Source organism: Pecten maximus, chromosome 8, assembly GCF_902652985.1.
Source record: "Pecten maximus chromosome 8, xPecMax1.1, whole genome shotgun sequence".
NCBI lineage: Eukaryota > Metazoa > Mollusca > Bivalvia > Pectinida > Pectinidae > Pecten > Pecten maximus.
The window spans coordinates 18,453,824-18,473,665 of record NC_047022.1 but is presented as its reverse complement, the minus strand read 5'-3'; the positions used below and the strand labels follow the sequence as shown (position 1 = coordinate 18,473,665).

The 19,842-nt window shown below is 34.3% G+C and overlaps 1 protein-coding gene across 1 annotated transcript in view; it reads right to left on the bottom strand.

The window, feature by feature from the left end:
- The window catches only part of LOC117332673, a 31,646-nt gene extending 15,784 nt beyond the window's left edge, over window positions 1-15,862 (bottom strand). Inside the window, exons 1-4 of the mRNA XM_033891670.1 lie at window positions 15,496-15,862; window positions 3,607-3,766; window positions 3,170-3,304; window positions 2,842-2,883 (exon numbers count right to left, since the gene is read on the bottom strand). Of these exons, the coding sequence (XP_033747561.1) occupies window positions 2,842-2,883; window positions 3,170-3,304; window positions 3,607-3,736 (307 nt within the window). The 5' untranslated portion in view covers window positions 3,737-3,766; window positions 15,496-15,862. The remainder of the gene's footprint in view (window positions 1-2,841; window positions 2,884-3,169; window positions 3,305-3,606; window positions 3,767-15,495) is intronic.
- Window positions 15,863-19,842: the final 3,980 nt, after the last annotated feature.

Sequence of the window (19,842 nt, the reverse complement as noted above, 5' to 3'; positions counted from 1 at the left end):
TTTAACCTCCACAGGGAACCTAATACCATGTATTACTATGCCTTTCAACACTCACAATATAAACTTAACACAAAGTCCAAAGATTTAAAAACAAAAACAAACCAAGAGGCCCATGGGCCTTAACGGTCACCTGAGATTTGAAATATTTCAGTTAATTAAATTGACCATTTTTGGCCCCGCCCATCAGCCCCTAGGGGTCAGTCAGGGCCAACATTTGCATATTATCAAACTTTCATCCCATGCTGAAAATGTTTACCAAGTTAGAATGAATTGCAATAGAAATCAAACAAATCATTCAAAAACATGATTTCCCTATATAAACTATAGTAAAATTTACCCCCTCCCAAGGGGTAAATGTGTGACCCCAGGGTCATGAAATTCACAATTTTAGTAAAGCGCCTTAAGACCCTTCCATCTATAAACAGTATTTGATTCTATCTTATTTCGGTCTGAAAAGAAGATTTTTGAAATTTCAGTCAATTTGACCCTTTTTAGCCCCACCCATTAGCCCCTAGGGGTCAGTCAGGGCCAACATGTGCATACCCTCAAACTGCCATCCCAAGCTGATAATGTTAACCAAATTAGAATGAATTCCATTAGAAATCAAACATATTATAGTCAAAAATGTGATTTCCCTATATAAAATATAGTAAAGTTTACCCCCTCCCCAGGGGCAAACTTGAGACCCCAGGGTCATGAAACTCAAAATTTTAGTAAAGCACTTTAAGATGCTTCTAACTACAAAGAGTATTTGATTCCAACTTATTTCCGTCTTGAGAAGAAGATTTTTTAAATTTCAGTCAATTTGGCCCTATTTAGCCCCGCCCACTAGCCCCTGGGGGTCAGTCAGGGCAAACATGTGTATACCATCAAACTGCCTTCACAAGGTGATAATGTTAACCAAGTTAGAATGAATTCCAATAGAATTCAAACAAATTATAATAAAAAATGTGATTTCCCTATATAAACTTTAGTAAAGTTTCCCCCCTCCCCAGGGGCAAACTTGAGACCCCAGGGTCATGAAATTCACACTTTTAGTAAAGCACCTTAAGACCCTTCCAACTATAAAGAGTATTTGATTCCACCTTATTTTGGTCTTGAGAAGAAGATTTTTGAAATTTCAGTCAATTTGGCCCTTTTTAGCCCTGCCCATTAGCCCCTGGGGGTCAGTCAGGGCCAACATGTGCATGCCATCAAACTGTCATCCCATGCTGACAATGTTTACCAAATTAGAATGAATTCCAATACAAATCAAACAAATAAAAGTCAAAAATGTGATTTCCCTATATAAACTATAGTAAAGTTTACCCCCTCCCCAGGGGCAAACGTGAGACCCCTGGGTCATGAAATTTACAATTTTGGTAAAGCACCTTAAGACCCTTCCATCTATTAAGAGTGTTTGATTCCACCATATCTGAGAGTAGAGAAGAAGATTTTTGAAGTTTTAGTCAATTTGACCCTTTTTAGCCCCGCCCCTCAGGCCCCTGGGGGGTGGGGACCATATAATTTACAATTTTGGTTGACCTTTAGCCATAGAAGCTTCCTGCCAAATTTCATGGAATTTGGTTTAGGGGTTTTGGAGAAGAAGTCGAAAATGTAAATTGTTTACGGACGGACGACGCACGACGCACGACGCACGACGACGGACAAAAGGGGATTAGAATAGGTCACTTGAGACTTTGTCTCAGGTGACCTAAAAACACAGATTTAAAAAGAAAAAATCCAATTTTTTTTTTTAAAGTTTTACTCCAGGAAGGGATTGTCTTACTCCATAGGGACTCTATTGCCAAATATCAGCACCCTAGTACAATTATAAAGTGATGTATTAATACCTTTCAACACTTGCACCAAAAACTTAACGCAGAAATATTCTAAGTCCAAAAATTTGAAAATTCAGGTTTTTTCCCCAAAAAATCTGTTAGTTTAACTCCGGCAGGGGATAGTTTAACCCAAGAGGGAGTCTATTACTAATTATCAGCACCCTAGTACAATTATAAAGTGATGTATTAAAACCTCTTAACACTTGCACCAAAAACTTAACGCAGAAATATTTTAAGTCCAAAAATTTGAAAATTCTGGTTTTTTCCCCAAAAAATCTGTTAGTTTAACTCCGGCAGGGGATAGTTTAACCCAAGAGGGAGTCTATTACCAATTATCAGCACCCTAGTAAAATTATAAAGTGATGTATTAATACCTTTCAACACTTGCACCAAAAACTTAACGCAGAAATATTCTAAGTCCAAAAATTTGAAAATTCAAGTTTTTCCCCAAAAAAATCTTTTAGTTTAACTCTGGCAGGGGATAGTTTAACCCAAGAGGGAGTTTATTACCAATTATCAGCACCGTAGTACAATTATAAAGTGATGTATTAATACCTTTCAACACTTGCACCAAAAACTTAACGCAAAAATTTTCTAAGTTCAAAAATTTTCAAAAATCTGTGTTTTTTCCAAAAAATCTTTTAGTTTAACTCCGGCAGGGGATAGTTTGACCCCCACAGGGACCATATTACCATAAATTACTTTGCCTTTCAACACTTGCACCAAAAATTTAACATTTGGAAAACCAACGCCGACGCCGGAGTGACGACATAAGCTCTCACTCTTCTTCGAAGAGACGAGCTAAAAAGACAAGTAATCTCTACCTGGCGTCTGCTAAAAATAGCAAGTGACCTTGACCTTGACCTTGACCTTGAATTCGTCCAATATAAACATTTTCTTTCATTTATTAATGATCCGATTGTTATATATTAACAAGTCATTTAAATCTTCTAAACATTCATTGTCTACATTGAAAGTAGCAAGATAAATTAAAGAAAAAGCAAAACTTCCTTATACATACTTATTAAGCAGCTCTGCTTTGGTAAATCCACAGTTTTTCTTTCTGCAAACACAAGAAATGATACAGATCATATCAACTGGTAAACAATACATGAAACAGTCTACAGGTGATAACTTGGTCAACTGTCATGTAATAAGAAATATCTATAATTCTAGACCAGTAAATCCAAGGATACAGTATCCAGCAATAATTATTTCACTATACATATAGTATAACAGCACAGCTGTTATGTAAATATCTGGATATATGGTTTCATGATAACAGAACTTATGTGGAGGACATAAAAAATGTTGTTTAAATTTGCTCACAATGGTTAAGTTAAACTTACCTCCCCCATTGAAGATACTGCCTCCTTCGCCGAATACCAGATTTTCTGCATGGTCAACATTAAAGGTCATCTGAACGTTTTGAACACTAGAGGATTTCTGGAATACTTGGTTAGAAATCTCAGCAATATTAACCACTGAAAAAAAAAGAGAAAACATTTCCGTTTCATTCTTGCCTGGTTATATTCTGATTTCTGGATATATAGTAATGGTTGTTTATAGAAGGAACTAGAAAAGGTCTAAGATATAGATGCCCTAACTCCTCTGCTGCAACACATTTCATGCAGAAGGGTCAAACATGACCTTTGACCTTGAAAAATGACCACCAGAATGTGACCAGGTGTGGAACTTCATATGATGATACTATGGTATAAATATTGGGCTCTCAGAATATGTCACTGATTTTTGGAAAAGGAACCGGAAGGATATACATAATTACCAGTTTGTGAATGCTGCGAGTTACACAATGTTGCCCCTAGTACATCTCCATCTTGTTGCCCATTAACTATCAAATCTCCACCGACAGTTCCAGTAGTTTCATCCTGTTCTGGTTGGATACTGTCCGCCATTTCTCATCAGTATTGCTGTTGGGAAGGATCCTGATAAATACAATAATTTCATTCAAGTCTAAACATTATCAGTAATTCCTGAAATACACAATGAATAGTTGAAACATTCAAGTCTAAACATCTATCATCTTGGTGCCCACAACTGAATGATCTTTACTGGATCTATGTCAGACTGATCTTCTCTCTATTTTTCCCTTCTTTCTTATTAATGTGATTACAAGAACAAGAGGAACCTACATGCTAAGTTTGAGAAACATTCTTCCAGTGCTTTTCAATAAATAGCGATAACAAACATCAATTCTCAAAATCCAAGATGACCACCTGTCAGCATTTTCTTTTTCTGATCAAACATCTAAATTGAATTGGCACAACTAGGGACCAAGGGAAACCTACACATAGAGTTTCAGAAATATCCCTCCAGTACTTTTCAATAAATATATTAACAAGGATTTTTTTACGGACGGATGGATGACGGACCATGGACTGATGACCTACTGACGCAGGGCGATTTGAATAGCCCACCATCTAATGATGTGGGCTAAAAATACAATGAATAAACAGTTACACTCATCTAAAAAAAATTCCAATATAACTCCTAAAATATACCATGAATATTCACACTCAAGTCTAAAAGTTTTATCAATGACTCCTGAAAAATTCAGGAATATAAATTCAGCTAAAAGATTTTCATCTCCTGATCTGTCGATGACTCTTGTGAATACAATAAATTAAAGGGGGAATTACATCGTTCAGACATCAGAAATATGAGCAATTTCTATTGTTGAAATCTATGTCCAAACGATGATTATTGTTTGTGCCTACATGTAATGTAATTAATGCCGAAATATACAGGAAAAAGGTGTATCTTATACAAATACTGTATGTTTTTGTGGTAATTAGTGAAACTTGGGTCAAATTAAGAATTTTCAGGGTTTAATACTCGAAGAACTTTGCTCTATCTTGAGAGTAAATCTGCCGTATTAATGTAAACATTATAACTTTTACTACTTGGAAAAAATACACATTTTCCAGTAAGCTTAATTTTGACGACCTAAACTTTATTCAAATGAATGCCCCGCCCCTTTAACAATCAAGTCTACAAATGTTGTCAATAACTAACACATTATAAGCCTAAGCTCCATCGTCAGTTTATGCATACTTGTCATCTTTTTAGAAATCTCATTGGGAGAAAAGTGTGCGAGTGACATTTTTGACCAGACAACACATTTTGCACGCGACACATTTAGCAACACAGTAAGGAAACAAAAACTAAGGGGAGATAATTTCTATAGAAAAATTACTTCCCTGCTTGAATGCCTCCCTCACTAACTTAAAAAAAAAAAAAAAAAAAATTTTTTTATCAAGATTGGCCAATGATCGTTTATATTCAAGTTTGGAAATTAAATCATATACATTGTATTAGCAGCCAGTAACAAAAATAAATACAAAACTATTTTGTTTTATTTTTAATTATTTCTGAGAATCATTTATCATAACTCATTAATTAAAGCTGTCTTGAAAGACTCTAAAATTCTTACTTAGATATGTTAGGAAAGGCATGCTGTAAACTAATTAAGCGACTTCATGTCAGTCACTGAATGCAAATTATCTCAAGGATATCACACTCTAGCAAGCTTTCTATCAGTAAACTTAAAAATAAAATGTCCTATAATACACAAATGGAACTCTGCAAAATATGATTTCTTGGGAAAACAAAACAATGACTAAACACATAATCATAATAATTACATCAATCAACAGTTTAGATCACTGATCTCTGAAAAAATATTTTAAAGACTATAAAATCTTCTACTACTTTTCTCAAAAATGTTAATACAAACAATGTTTAACCAATTACATTGTCCTACTTACAGCACACCTTAGGTTTAGTTTATACTTTTTTTGTTTACTACTACATGTCCGTTATCAATGATGTACAGTAATCCCTCGACCTATCGCCACTCGATAATACCGCCACCCTCGCATACCGCCACCTTGTCCCCTAGAACGGATTTTTGCACTCTTTAATTCCCCCGTTAAGTCCGCCACCCTCGCATACCGCCATCCGCCATATGCTTTCAAGAACAAATGTGCCGAATCACTGTATATTTCCCTCGATTTCACCGCCATGTTTTTATCGCCGTGGAACTCTTTAGTGTTCTATTTTTAGATACTGGTACTTCCCCATTCAAGCACAGGTGAAGTTACGCTTCAGTGATTCTATTCGCTGATCGAATCGTCATCGGTATTGACAAGAGGAATGTTTGTTTTGTAATAAAACAAGTTATGAATTCTACTCACATTGTGTAATGCGATTTTTAGAAACGTCGGACAAAACAACAGAATTAGAAATAGACTCTTGCAGAATGATTTCAAAAAAATTATCGGAAATTATCACAGACAATATGCGACAAAAGCATATCAGTCATTTTTTTACCAAACTGCAAAAACAATAACCATGTTTAGACACTCATACTGTTCAGTACCTGAAATTGAAATGTTTGTGTTTTCTGATTGATCACAATAAAAGACATTGGATTCCTACATTTTTGTTTTTGTCAAATTCGATACTACCGCCACCCTCTTTATACCGCCAATTACAACAAGAACAAAAGGTGGCGGTATAACGAGGGATTACTGTATAATGAGCTCAGCTGAGCTGTATCAGTGATAATCTACATGCCAATCCTGGGTCTTAGACAAAACCTGAGGAAAATGACACATGTAAATATTAATGTAGATTAATCCTTGGTACATACAGCTATACATCCCAACTTTTAATTTATATCCAGTCAATTCAATCATAATGGCCTTCGCTAGAGGAAGATAAGCCTTCACAAACATTGTGTCTTGATAAAATCTAAAATCATGAGCCAGTGAAAACAGTACCACAATACAAAAGCATACCTGTTCTTACTGATAACCGATATCAAATTGCCATCTATAGAAATCTGGGGGACACTTCAAGTAACATTCATAAATCAATCCACTACAACTTAACATGCTGGAATGAAACTTCATCTTAATAATTATCATCATTTCTCACCAAATTGTGGCTAATAAACAGCTACAGCTTGAAAATATCTAAAAGCTACCATGTTCCCATCAAATAACTAAATTTAGCCATGACAAGTTTCCATTTAGTAATATGATCCCCTTGATAATGTCACTGTAACTACAATTGTGTCATGGTCATGGTAGCTGAATATCTCCAGTCAAGGATAAAAATGTTCAAAACATAACCATCCTGGATTTTTTTTTGCCCTCCTATAATATTGACATAAGGATGTACAGTATTATAACACTTCAAGGACATTTAAAGGGCAAATAACTTCACATTCTCTATCAAAGTTGTCACGTTCTCAAGTTAGGTACAGAAGTCACTCATTTTTCTACTACACAGTACATATAAACAAGCCCATTGATTATTTTGGGTTACCGAATGGATGGGTCATTTTCAAGAAAATGAACTATCTGTAATCAAATTTATAGGCCATTTATTGAAATTTGAAGGATTTTTCTTAATTAGGTGGGTTATTCAGGAAAATTGTGGGCCATTGGCCCCATGATGATGATGGCCCCCTCCAAATAATCCCTGCAGGCCCTCAAAAGTTTCTATTTTCTGTTAAGGTAAACAACCACCCTTTTTCTACTTTACACACATCATGAAAAGGTATCAGTCTTTAATTCTTTTCATGATCATTGTACGGTATACAAAATGTGTTCAGTTACTTTAATATGGTAGCTTGAGACTAGACAGTCCCAACATGTATTATACTGTTAAAGTAGTTACCAGTACTGTAGACTAGAGTCCCAATATGTATTATACTGTTAAAGTAGTTACCAGTACTGTAGACTAGAGAGTCCCAACATGTATTATACTGTTAAAGTAGTTACCAGTACTGTAGACTAGAGTCCCAATATGTATTATACTGTTAAAGTAGTTACCAGTACTGTAGACTAGAGTCCCAATATGTATTATACTGTTAAAGTAGTTACCAGTACTGTAGACTAGAGAGTCCCAATATGTATTATACTGTTAAAGTAGTTACCAGTACTGTAGACTAGAGAGTCCCAATATGTATTATACTGTTAAAGTAGTTACCAGTACTGTAGACTAGAGAGTCCCAATATGTATTATACTGTTAAAGTAGTTACCAGTACTGTAGACTAGAGAGTCCCAATATGTATTATACTGTTAAAGTAGTTACCAGTACCGTAGACTAGACAGTCCCAATATGTATTATACAGTTAAAGTAGTTACCAGTACTGTAGACTAGAGAGTCCCAATATGTATTATACTGTTAAAGTAGTTACCAGTACTGTAGACTAGAGTCCCAATATGTATTATACTGTTAAAGTAGTTACCAGTACTGTAGACTAGAGAGTCCCAATATGTATTATACTGTTAAAGTAGTTACCAGTACTGTAGACTAGAGAGTCCCAATATGTATTATACTGTTAAAGTAGTTACCAGTACTGTAGACCTAGAGAGTCCCAATATGTATTATACTGTTAAAGTAGTTACCAGTACTGTAGACTAGAGAGTCCCAATATGTATTATACTGTTAAAGTAGCTACCAGTACTGTAGACTAGAGAATCCCATCATGTATTATACTGTTAAAGTAGTTACCAGTACTGTAGACTAGAGAGTCCCAATATGTATTATACTGTTAAAGTAGTTACCAGTACTGTAGACTAGAGAGTCCCAATATGTATTATACTGTTAAAGTAGTCACCAGTACTGTAGACTAGAGAATCCCCCCAAATACATATTATACTGTTACAGTAGTTACCAGTACTGTAGACTAGAGAGTCCCAATATGTATTATACTGTTAAAGTAGTTACCAGTACTGTAGACTAGAGAGTCCCAATATGTATTATACTGTTAAAGTAGTTACCAGTACTGTAGACTAGAGAGTCCCAATATGTATTATACTGTTAAAGTAGTTACCAGTACTGTAGACTAGAGAGTCCCAATATGTATTATACTGTTAAAGTAGTTACCAGTACTGTAGACTAGAGAGTCCCAATATGTATTATACTGTTAAAGTAGTTACCAGTACTGTAGACTAGAGAGTCCCAATATGTATTATACTGTTAAAGTAGTTACCAGTACTGTAGACTAGAGAGTCCCAATATGTATTATACTGTTAAAGTAGTTACCAGTACTGTAGACTAGATAAGTAGTTTTGTAGACTAGAGAGTCCCAATATGTATTATACTGATAAAGTAGTTACCAGTACTGTAGACTAGAGTCCCAATATGTATTATACTATTAAAGTGGTTACCAGTACTGTAGACTAGAGAATCCCAATATGTATTATACTGTTAAAGTAGTTACCAGTACTGTAGACTAGAGAGTCCCAATATGTATTATACTGTTAAAGTAGTTACCAGTACTGTAGACTAGAGAGTCCCAATATGTATTATACTGTTAAAGTAGTTACCAGTACTGTAGACTAGAGAGTCCCAATATGTATTATACTGTTAAAGTAGTTACCAGTACTGTAGACTAGAGAGTCCCAATATGTATTATACTTTTAAAGTAGTTACCAGTACTGTAGACTAGAGAGTCCCAATATGTATTATACTTTTAAAGTAGTTACCAGTACTTTAGACTAGAGTCCCAATATGTATTATACTTTTAAAGTAGTTACCAGTACTGTAGACTAGAGTCCCAGTATGTATTATACAGTTAAAGTAGTTACCAGTACTGTAGACTAGAGTCCCAATATGTATTATACTGTTAAAGTAGTTACCAGTACTGTAGACTAGAGAGTCCCAATATGTATTATACTGTTAAAGTAGTTACCAGTACTGTAGACTAGAGAGTCCCAATATGTATTATACTGTTAAAGTAGTTACCAGTACTGTAGACTAGAGAGTCCCAATATGTATTATACTGTTAAAGTAGTTACCAGTACTGTAGACTAGAGAGTCCAAATATGTATTATACTGTTAAAGTAGTTACCAGTACTGTAGACTAGAGAGTCCCAATATGTATTATACTGTTAAAGTAGTTACCAGTACTGTAGACTAGAGAGTCCCAACATGTATTATACTGTTACAGTAGTTACGTACCAGTACTGTAGACTAGAGAGTCCCAATATATATTATACAGTTAAAGTAGTTACCAGTAAAGTAGACTTGAGTCCCAATATGTATTATACAGTTAAAGTAGTTACCAGTACTGTAGACTAGAGAGTCCCAATATGTATTATACTGTTAAAGTAGTTACCAGTACTGTAGACTAGATAAGTAGTTACCAGTACTGTAGACTAGAGAGTCCCAATATGTATTATACAGTTAAAGTAGTTACCAGTAGTGTAGACTTGAGTCCCAATATGTATTATACTGTTAAAGTAGTTACCAGTAGTGTAGACTTGAGTCCCAATATGTATTATACTGTTAAAGTAATTACCAGTACTGTAGACTAGAGAGTCCCAATATGTATTACCCATATACTGTTAAAGTAGTTACCAGTACTGTAGACTAGAGAGTCCCAATATGTATTATACTTTTAAAGTAGTTACCAGTACTGTAGACTAGAGTCCCAATATGTATTATACTTTTAAAGTAGTTACCAGTACTGTAGACTAGATAAGTAGTTACCAGTACTGTAGACTAGATAAGTAGTTACCAGTACTGTAGACTAGATAAGTGGTTACCAGTACTGTAGACTAGATAAGTGGTTACCAGTACTGTAGACTAGATAAGTGGTTACCAGTACTGTAGACTAGATAAGTGGTTACCAGTACTGTAGACTAGATAAGTAGTTACCAGTACTGTAGACTAGATAAGTAGTTACCAGTACTGTAGACTAGATAAGTAGTTACCAGTACTGTAGACTAGATAAGTAGTTACCAGTACTGTAGACTGGATAAGTGGTTACCAGTACTTTAGACTAGATAAGTAGTTACCAGTACTGTAGACTAGAGTCCTATCATTTTTTATATTATGGTAGAGGGACGACTACTTCCAATCTCATATTTTTCTGTTAAGGTTACATAGATTCTCACCATTTTTTTGCTGGTATAATCATTGGAAACCTATTTTTATGTTAAAGTAGTGAGTTCCACCATTTTTATACTGTATACAGTTACTTTCCTGTTAAATTTATGTTATTTCCTATTTATCTGCTTTTAAGACAAATACTAAATAAATGTTCTTCTGTGATTCTAAGTAAAATGGCCAAGGCAACTGCCAAAATTTACCTGGAAACAATATATAACAGCACTATCGAGCTAGTAATTAAACTATTATCTTTTTTACCAGACCCAATAAACATTTCATAAAATCCCTATATGAATGCATCTTCAATTTTTTGGGGGAAATTAAACTGAACCTTGCCTTCATAGACATGAAGCCTCCACCTAGACGGTCACACGCCAATACCTCAAAACTTTTAAATTCCTGCAAAATGTACTTCGGTAGTACAACACAGGGAAACTCTTGTTTTCGATTTCACAATTTTTTTTGCTCAGAGTTTACCTACTTCGTACTGGAAATAACTTAATTTGATGAAAGCAAACTTCAATTAAGTTTTCTGTAAGAGGGTAAACATTTTCTCGTAGGCAGTACTGGTGGTGATGTGCATAATATGGTCATACGGATCCTTGAATTTCTGGATTTCAACTTTTCAATTGGCAAAAACATATCGGAAAGTGATCGTTACAGATGGATTACTCCTATTTAATCTTGGATTAATCATAAAAGAAATCAAATAATAGATACCGGCCCCCCTCAACCACCCTCCACCCCAAAAGTAAGCCAGGAGGGTCGGGTCCCTATATTATAATGTATATTATAGGACATATCTTAGTTTGTTATTTAAAGTTAACAACAGTTGTCAGAAGACAACACAGCTCGACGAATGGGATGAAAATCGGAATTAATTTTTCAAAAGTATGTCACGGTCAAGGTCCACAGGTATGGAAATGTAGTACTTATTAATGGAAAGGTTTTGTCACAAGAAAAACATACGGCAAATATGAAAGCCCTATCTCATATGGTTGACATACAGTGGCCATGGTTAATGTAGGGCAAAGGTTAAGGTAAGCAGATGCACAAATATAGTATGAATGGTAAGGAATACATGTCAAATCCTCATTACAATACAACACTGTTTTATAACAAGAGGCCCATGGGCCTTAACGGTCGTTTGACTCTAAAGACCTTTATACTATTGTAGTATAGATACTCTGTAGCAATTATAGTGGCACTGTTAGCCATGGTGGCCATCTTGGATTTCGGACCGACCCAAAAAATAACAAAATTTGATCAGGACCATCTCGGGATCATTTCAGGTAATTTAGAGCTGAATCCCAATGGTGGAACTTGAGAAGTTTGAAATTGGTGTTGTTCAGGAAAACCATGATTGCGCAATCATGTTACAAAATGGCTGCCATGGCTGCCATGTTAAAGTTTTTAAGAGGCTGAAAAATAACAGCACTTTGTTGGCTCCCCTGCCTTACATCTTCACTAATTTCCAACTCAATGGCACCGGTTGAACTGGAGAAGAAATTTAAAATGTGTTTTTCAAGATGGCTGCAATGGCGGCCATCTTGATTTTCTGACTGACCCGAAAAATAACTTGGTCAGCACTACCTCCAGATCATTTCATGCAAGTTTCAGCTCAATCACACAGTTGGAATTTGAGAAGAAGTTTGAAATGTGAAAAGTTGACGCACAGTGGACAACAACGAACAAAGCACGACTAATATAGGTCATCATGATGATGCTTAAGGATAGTAAAACGAGACATAGGTTTTTTATCAAAATACATCCCTGTTTTTTTCCTGTGTAAAATTTTAAAGTTTGGTGTGAATTTGAAAATGAAGCCTTCCAAAAGGAGTTCAGACTACTACTTTCGTAGATTTTTTTGTTTTGTTGATTTTCTGATGGTGAATATTGCCGTGAATATTGCCATGAATAAATAAAACACTTACCGTATATGGAATTAAGAAAGAGTGTTAATTTCTTTGTGTATATAGAATAAGCGTGCCACAAATATTGGTTTCTCACAAAATTCAATTTTCTTAGTATTTTTCAGACAGGGTCATATTTGAGCATATTTGGGATTTTTTGTAAAATAATCTATTAGACGAAATATCTTTTTTCTTTTAAATTCTTTCTTCATGGCCTAGATATTCACTGAAAATGAAATAGAAATTTTCTATCCACAGTGAAATTTTGATGGTAGGTGTAGGCAACCATCTTAAATGTTAGTTAAGAATTCTGAGGGTGAAAACCCTCTGACCATCATCTAACAGCAGTTATATATAGGATTAGATCTAGCTTTAGGGGGCCCACACCCTCATTATCCCTCAGAAGATCATCAAGACTGGAATCTGGAGCCCTCCATGCCATTGTATCTATGAATGCTAAGACGCCCACCAATTCTTCCCAGGGAGTGTACAGAGTCCAGGAGGGGGCCTTCATAAAACCTGGGGAGTTATCTCCCTTGGTTGGAACTCATTCCACGCGTGAACTGGTATATAATTCCATGAGTGTCAGAGAGCTGTTTCTTTGATCCTGAGCCCCGCAATGTATATGTGAAGCCACTAAACGTGAGTACTTATCACTGCACTGTTGGGTTTTGGGATATGGGAGCAGTCATAAGTCTTCAAGAGAGGACTGGTGATATTCAAGAGACCAGTTTTCTCTACACTTTGATTGGTCAAAAAGGAAAAACTGTTATTTCATTTTTGCCAGTGAAATATAGAAATTTATCAAACTAATAAAACTTATATTTTCACTGCAGCGATGAGCAGTGGAAATATAGGATTTTGCAGTGAAAATATAAGTTTTGCAGTGAAAATATAAGTTTTGCAGTGAAAATATAAGTTTTTCGATTTTGACCAATCTGCGTGAACCTTTGTATTTACTCCATTGAAACTTGCCGATTTTTCCAGTCGAAGCAGAGATAGATAAATTGGTTATTTTGCTGTATTTCTGAAATATTCAGACTTTTTTTTTTTTTTTTTTACAAAATACTCACTTGACGTTAGCTATTAATGCACAGATTCTCCAGCAGAAAACGCTTAAATTGCGTTGCTCAGTCCTTTCAAAATGGCGCTGTCAAGTTGACGTGGAATAACGTCACAAAAAGATAATGTTAATACTGATTCCCGCACTTTTTGACACTAAGCCTATTAATTTTTTGATGTTTTAGATTTTGTTTTTAAAATGAAATGCAATAAAAAGAAAATTGAATGATTTCCTGTTAAATATAACATATACTAACTCGTATGACAGAATATTTCAATATTTTTCACTTGTGCTTTGCACTCGTGAAAATATTGATATTCTAGCTGTCATACTCATGAAATATATATGTTATATTAATTCTTATATTTTCACTGCTCATCGCTGCAGTGAAAATATAAGTTTGATCAGTTTGACTATATTTCCTTTGCAAAAATGCAATAAACTTAAAGGGCTTTTGCGTTATTCAAATTCATTTAATCTACTTAATTTAAATAGCTTCAACTAGTCTATCTCATTTTTATAACAAAATCCTCCAACGAAGTCTTTTAAGATCTTATGATAATTTGTATTCTCAATTTATCTTATTTTTGTAATTTCTTTCCTGCACGGTATAAATGTGGAAAATGACTATGTAATTGCACTGTAGGTAGGGAAGGCCCCCTCCCTCACTTGCTACACATGTCAGCTGCCATTTATTATCTGTGATAATTTCAATATTATAATTCAAGTGCCAAAATATTAATCATAATCAACACAAACATCATATCATATATTATGTGCCATATTAGACCTTTATTACATTTTTACCAGTGAAATATCAAAAATTATTCATTCTATAAAAGTGATATTTTTCACTAGTGAAAAATATCACTTTTGCTGATTTGACCAATCAAATAAATGATTAGAAAATACCAAAATAATTGACCAATCAGAGAGCCTGACATATATCTCAGCACCTGGACAGGGGGAGCTACATTTTTTGTTTACAAATTATCGCTGTAGGCCTAGTTAGCATACGGGGTAGGTTTTTCGTTGATAAAAAATGTAATAAACAGAATATCTAACAGTGTCTTCAGTAATACCAAATATATTTCACGAGTGGGGCTAATATTTAGATATTTTTCACGAGTGCTGCGCGCACTCGTGAAAAATATCTAAATATTAGCCCCACTCGTGAAATATATTTGGTATTACTGAAGACACTGTTAGATATCCTCTATATCTTAATATATTTTAATTTCTTAAATTGTTGTATTTCATGCTAATGTCATAAATTGCTTACATTATTAATATTATTTATCCCAGTACATTGTCATATTCACAGGGGCTTGTTTGAGAGATTTTGAAACATTGTTAACTATAAAAGCCTGGTACTGGTAGCCCGAGTTTCCTCTGGCCTGGAGCTTCGATCATGTCTGGTGTCAGAGCCACAGAAAACTCGGGCCTGGTAGGTCCAGGTCTATTTAGATAATTACAAAATATAAAACAATATAAAATTGGGTAATTTTAAGTTAAGTGTGTTTTAAGATCTGCATAAATACTTATTTTAGTGATTAGGCCTAGGCCTATTTACTGATATCAGAGACTTGTATATCACAAGTGACTTGTGATATACAAGTCTCTGCTGATATCAGCTTAGGAAACTGTCATCCGCCTGTGCACTTAGGTATGATCTTAGAACGGTACTGGCGTAATGCACTGAAACGATTAAAAAAATATTCTGTTGATCCAATTAATGCAAAATCAACCAATTAAATTACTTACCCAACTAGCAATGTCAGAGTGCCATTGACATCCTTGTAGGGCCTTGAATATCACCTTCTCGAGTTTGACAAGGCCACTTTCGCTTCACATCAGTCACCAAAACCGACAAACTTATATTTTTAATACGCATGCGTAAACTGCGGAAGACTTGTCAAGTCCGGCCCGTCAAGTCCCAGGATGTAGTCCCAAAGATCGTGAAAAATTACTTATCTATCGGTCATATTGCGTGTTTGTGAAGAATTGGCGAATTCTAATACGAACTTTATCTCGTCAAGAATCACACATATTCTCCGTAATAATTCCACCATGATTTTTTAATTAAATATAACCAGAGATTCGAAGGATAGGTAAATCTCGCAACATCACGCACATATGTCCCTTTTGTTATCTGGAGCGGAAGTAGACTGGATTACCTGCCTTAGTACCATTTCTCTCCGCTAGGTTGCGCTCATGATAGTTGTATTTTCGAAGCGAAGCCTAGCGGAGAGTAGAAAAACTACGGCAGGTAATCCAGTCTAGAGCGGAAGCTTTATGTCGCGAGATTTGGCTGTGCGCCTAAAATTTTACCTAAAATCAAAGTTTTGACTGTCACAGTTTGAGACGTTAAAACAGTTTCAGGACAGATAATAATTTTACTATGAGAAAGTTGAGAGGATTTTTTAGTGTCTTATCACAAACATGTACATAAATTAACTGACCGTAGGATCTTTCTCCTTATATTTTTTTTCTATGCATATTATTCCTGGTTTTGATTCTCCTGAAAAGTTTGACATTTTATGTTCCTTAATGATTACTTGAAAAGGGGACATATAAGATATGTATGTCCCTGTTTGATGCTTTTTGATACCTCCTGAAATTGGCTACAGACAATTATACAAATATCAAATTATTAGGAACATGTGTGAATTTGCTTGTGTACTCATCACCGTTTGTCAACATGTCACCCGATCACAGCCAGGTAATTGGTTGTGAATTTTATCACAGGTAAGTTGCAAGGTTCCTTTGAACTGCAGCCAGAGAACTTGGCTTTTGTTACAGTCCTACCTGTATCGGCATTGACGATACATGGACGGTTTTACCTACAGCTTATACATGCCCGGAGGGGGTTGGGGTTTGTGGTGTTAATATGGTGACATCTAGCACGTAAATATGTAAGTTGGTTTAAGATCAATGGTAATGTTTATAAATGTGAAGAAGATTTGTTGTTTGGTATAGTTTATATACCTCCTGAAAATTCAAAATATCATACAGGTGACCCATATTCAGAACTCGAAAATGAGTACTTATATTTTTCCAACAACCACAAATATGTTTGCCTTTTAGGTGATTTTAACGCGCGAACCTCAACTGCACACGATTTTATTGATGTAAGTGAAATAGAAAATAATGTTGACCATACTGATGAGATTCTTAACGACTCTCAAGATGCTAGTGTTTTTGATAATATGCTTATAAAACAAAGAGTAAACTGTGATGATAAAAAGAACAATGCAGGTAACCGGTTGATTGATTTCTGTAAATTCAATGCCTTATTTATATGCAATGGTAGAACCGGTCACGATAAAAGTGTTGGTAAACTCACTTGTAAAAACGCTAGTGTGGTTGATTATGTATTATGCTCGTCAAAGCTTGTTAAAAATATCGATGATTTTGAAATCTTAGATTTTAATTCCTTATTATCTGATGTACATTGTCCAATTTCATTTACCTTACATTTTGACGATGCTTTGAATACTACTATTTCATGTAATAACCCAACAAAAATGGAGGAGGGAATTAACAAATGGAAGGCTGAAAAAGCGGTGGATTTCATTAATAATATTGATGATGACTCGATCAAATATATTACTGATTTGATTAATAACTGTAATGACCCATTGGAACTTAATATTGACGAGCTGATAGATAAATGTTGTAATATATTATTGCATGCAGCTAAAAATTCACTTGGCATTAATATTAAGAAACGTAATGTGAAATACAAGTCAGTCGCTTCCAATAAACCCTGGTTTGATCTTAATTGCAAAAAAGCTAGAAAAACATACAGACAATGTAAAGGTCAGTACAGACGGCGTCGTAACGAGTATTTTTATAATAAATACAATGAATCTGAAAAAGCTTGTAAATATACTATGAATAAAAGTATTAAAACTTATAAATATGATGTACGAAAAAAGTTGAAAACAATGAAAAGCAAGAATCCAAGAGATTATTGGAAGCTGCTGAAAGGTAATGGAAATAGAAAACCTAAAGGAAAAATTCCTCTAGATACTTTTTTCAATTTTTATAAAGACCTCAACGCAAGTGTTGATGATGGTAATACTGATGTATATGAAGGTCATGATGGTATTACTGATGTATATGAAGGTCATGATGGTATTACTGATGTACATGAAGGTCACGATGGTATTACTGATGTATATGAAGGTCATGATGGTATTACTGATGTACATGAAGGTCATGATGGCCCTATTAATGAATTTTTAAATTCTGATATAACCAAAGATGAGGTTGAAAAGGCTATTAGATCTTTGAAAAACAACAAATCATGCTCTGATGACAATATAACCAATGAATACATCAAATGCTCTGCTTTGAAAATGTCAGATTTGTATGTTAAAATATTAAATATTATCTTTAACAGTGGCAAATTTCCCACTAAATGGCTTAGAGGTAGCATTATCCCGATATACAAAAATAAAAGTTCCCATACGGAACCAAAAAATTATAGACCAATAACAATAGTCAGTTGTATGGGGAAATTGTTTACTAGTATTCTGAACGAAAGACTGACGAAATTCTCGGAGGACTTCAGTTTAATAGGTGAAAGCCAATCAGGGTTTCGTAAAAATTATTCTACGATTGATAATATTTTTGTCCTGTACTCGTTGATAAATCTGTCACAGATGACGAAAAGTAAATTGTACTGTATATTGGTTGACTTTGAAAAAGCCTTCGATAGAGTATGGCGAAAAGGTCTTTGGAATAAAATGTTAATGAGTGGCATTAATGGGAAAATATTTAATATAATTTTTAACATGTATCAAAGCATTAAATCAAATGTATCTTTTAATGGTGAATTCTCTGATTATTTCCCTTGTGGAAACGGCTTAAGACAGGGGGAAAATCTATCACCCTTTTTATTTAGTCTATATCTCAACGACTTAGAGGAGTTTATGGCCCAAAATAATGTTCAGGGTCTTAATAATATCAGTACCAAATTACAAACTGATTTGAATATTTATTTAAAGCTTTTTATTATGCTGTACGCTGATGATACTATAATTCTATCAGACTGTCCAAACGATTTGCAACTGCAATTGAATGTTTTTAATGAATATTGTAAACAATGGAAACTGAAAGTTAACATAGAAAAAACTAAATGTATGGTTTTTAGTAAAGGACGCAGATGTAATAGAGTTGAATTTCTACTCAATAATGAGAGGAAAGAGTGTGTGGATAGTTTTACTTACTTAGGTACGGTTTTCAGTCGCACTGGTTCTTTTAACGAAGCAAAAAAATACAACATTAAAAAAGCCACTATAGCCATGTACGATGTTATTAAGAAAGGTAGACAACACAATTTATCAGTCCATTGTATATATGATCTATTTGACAAGATTGTTAAACCAGTTCTATTATATGGTTGTGAAGTCTGGGGTTTTACTAATCTCCAAGCAATTGAACGTGTACATTTAAAATTTTGTAAATTATTACTTGGATTAAAAAACAGTACTCCAAATTACATGATATATGGGGAGTTAGGTATTACCCCACTTGCAATATCAGTTAAAACAAGATTAATATCATATTGGTCACAGTTGACACATTCTAAAGATAGTAAATATAATATAACTTTATACAAACTCCTTTGTTACTGTCATCATATTGAAAATAGACCTGTTACATATGTCAGTTTTGTTAAATCTATACTTAACGAATGTGGAATGAGCTATTTATGGAATAACCAGTTTACATCCGAATGTAATCCTGTATGGATTAGACATGTTATTAAGCTAAGACTAAATGACCAGTACTTACAGAACTGGGAGAGTGATGTTAATAACTCATCAAAATCTATATGTTATAGAATTTTTCAAAATAATTTTAATTTTGAAGATTATTTAGATATTTTAGATGATAAAGACAGGATCACTCTTTGTAAATTTCGAACAACTAATCATAAATTTATTGTTGAAACAGGCAGATGGCACCAGATTGAATATACTGATAGAAAATGTCCACATTGCATTAGTCAACAGATTGGTGATGAATTTCATTACTTACTTGAATGTACAAAGTTAGCTACAGAAAGAAATTTGTATATTGACAAGTATTTTTGGTTAC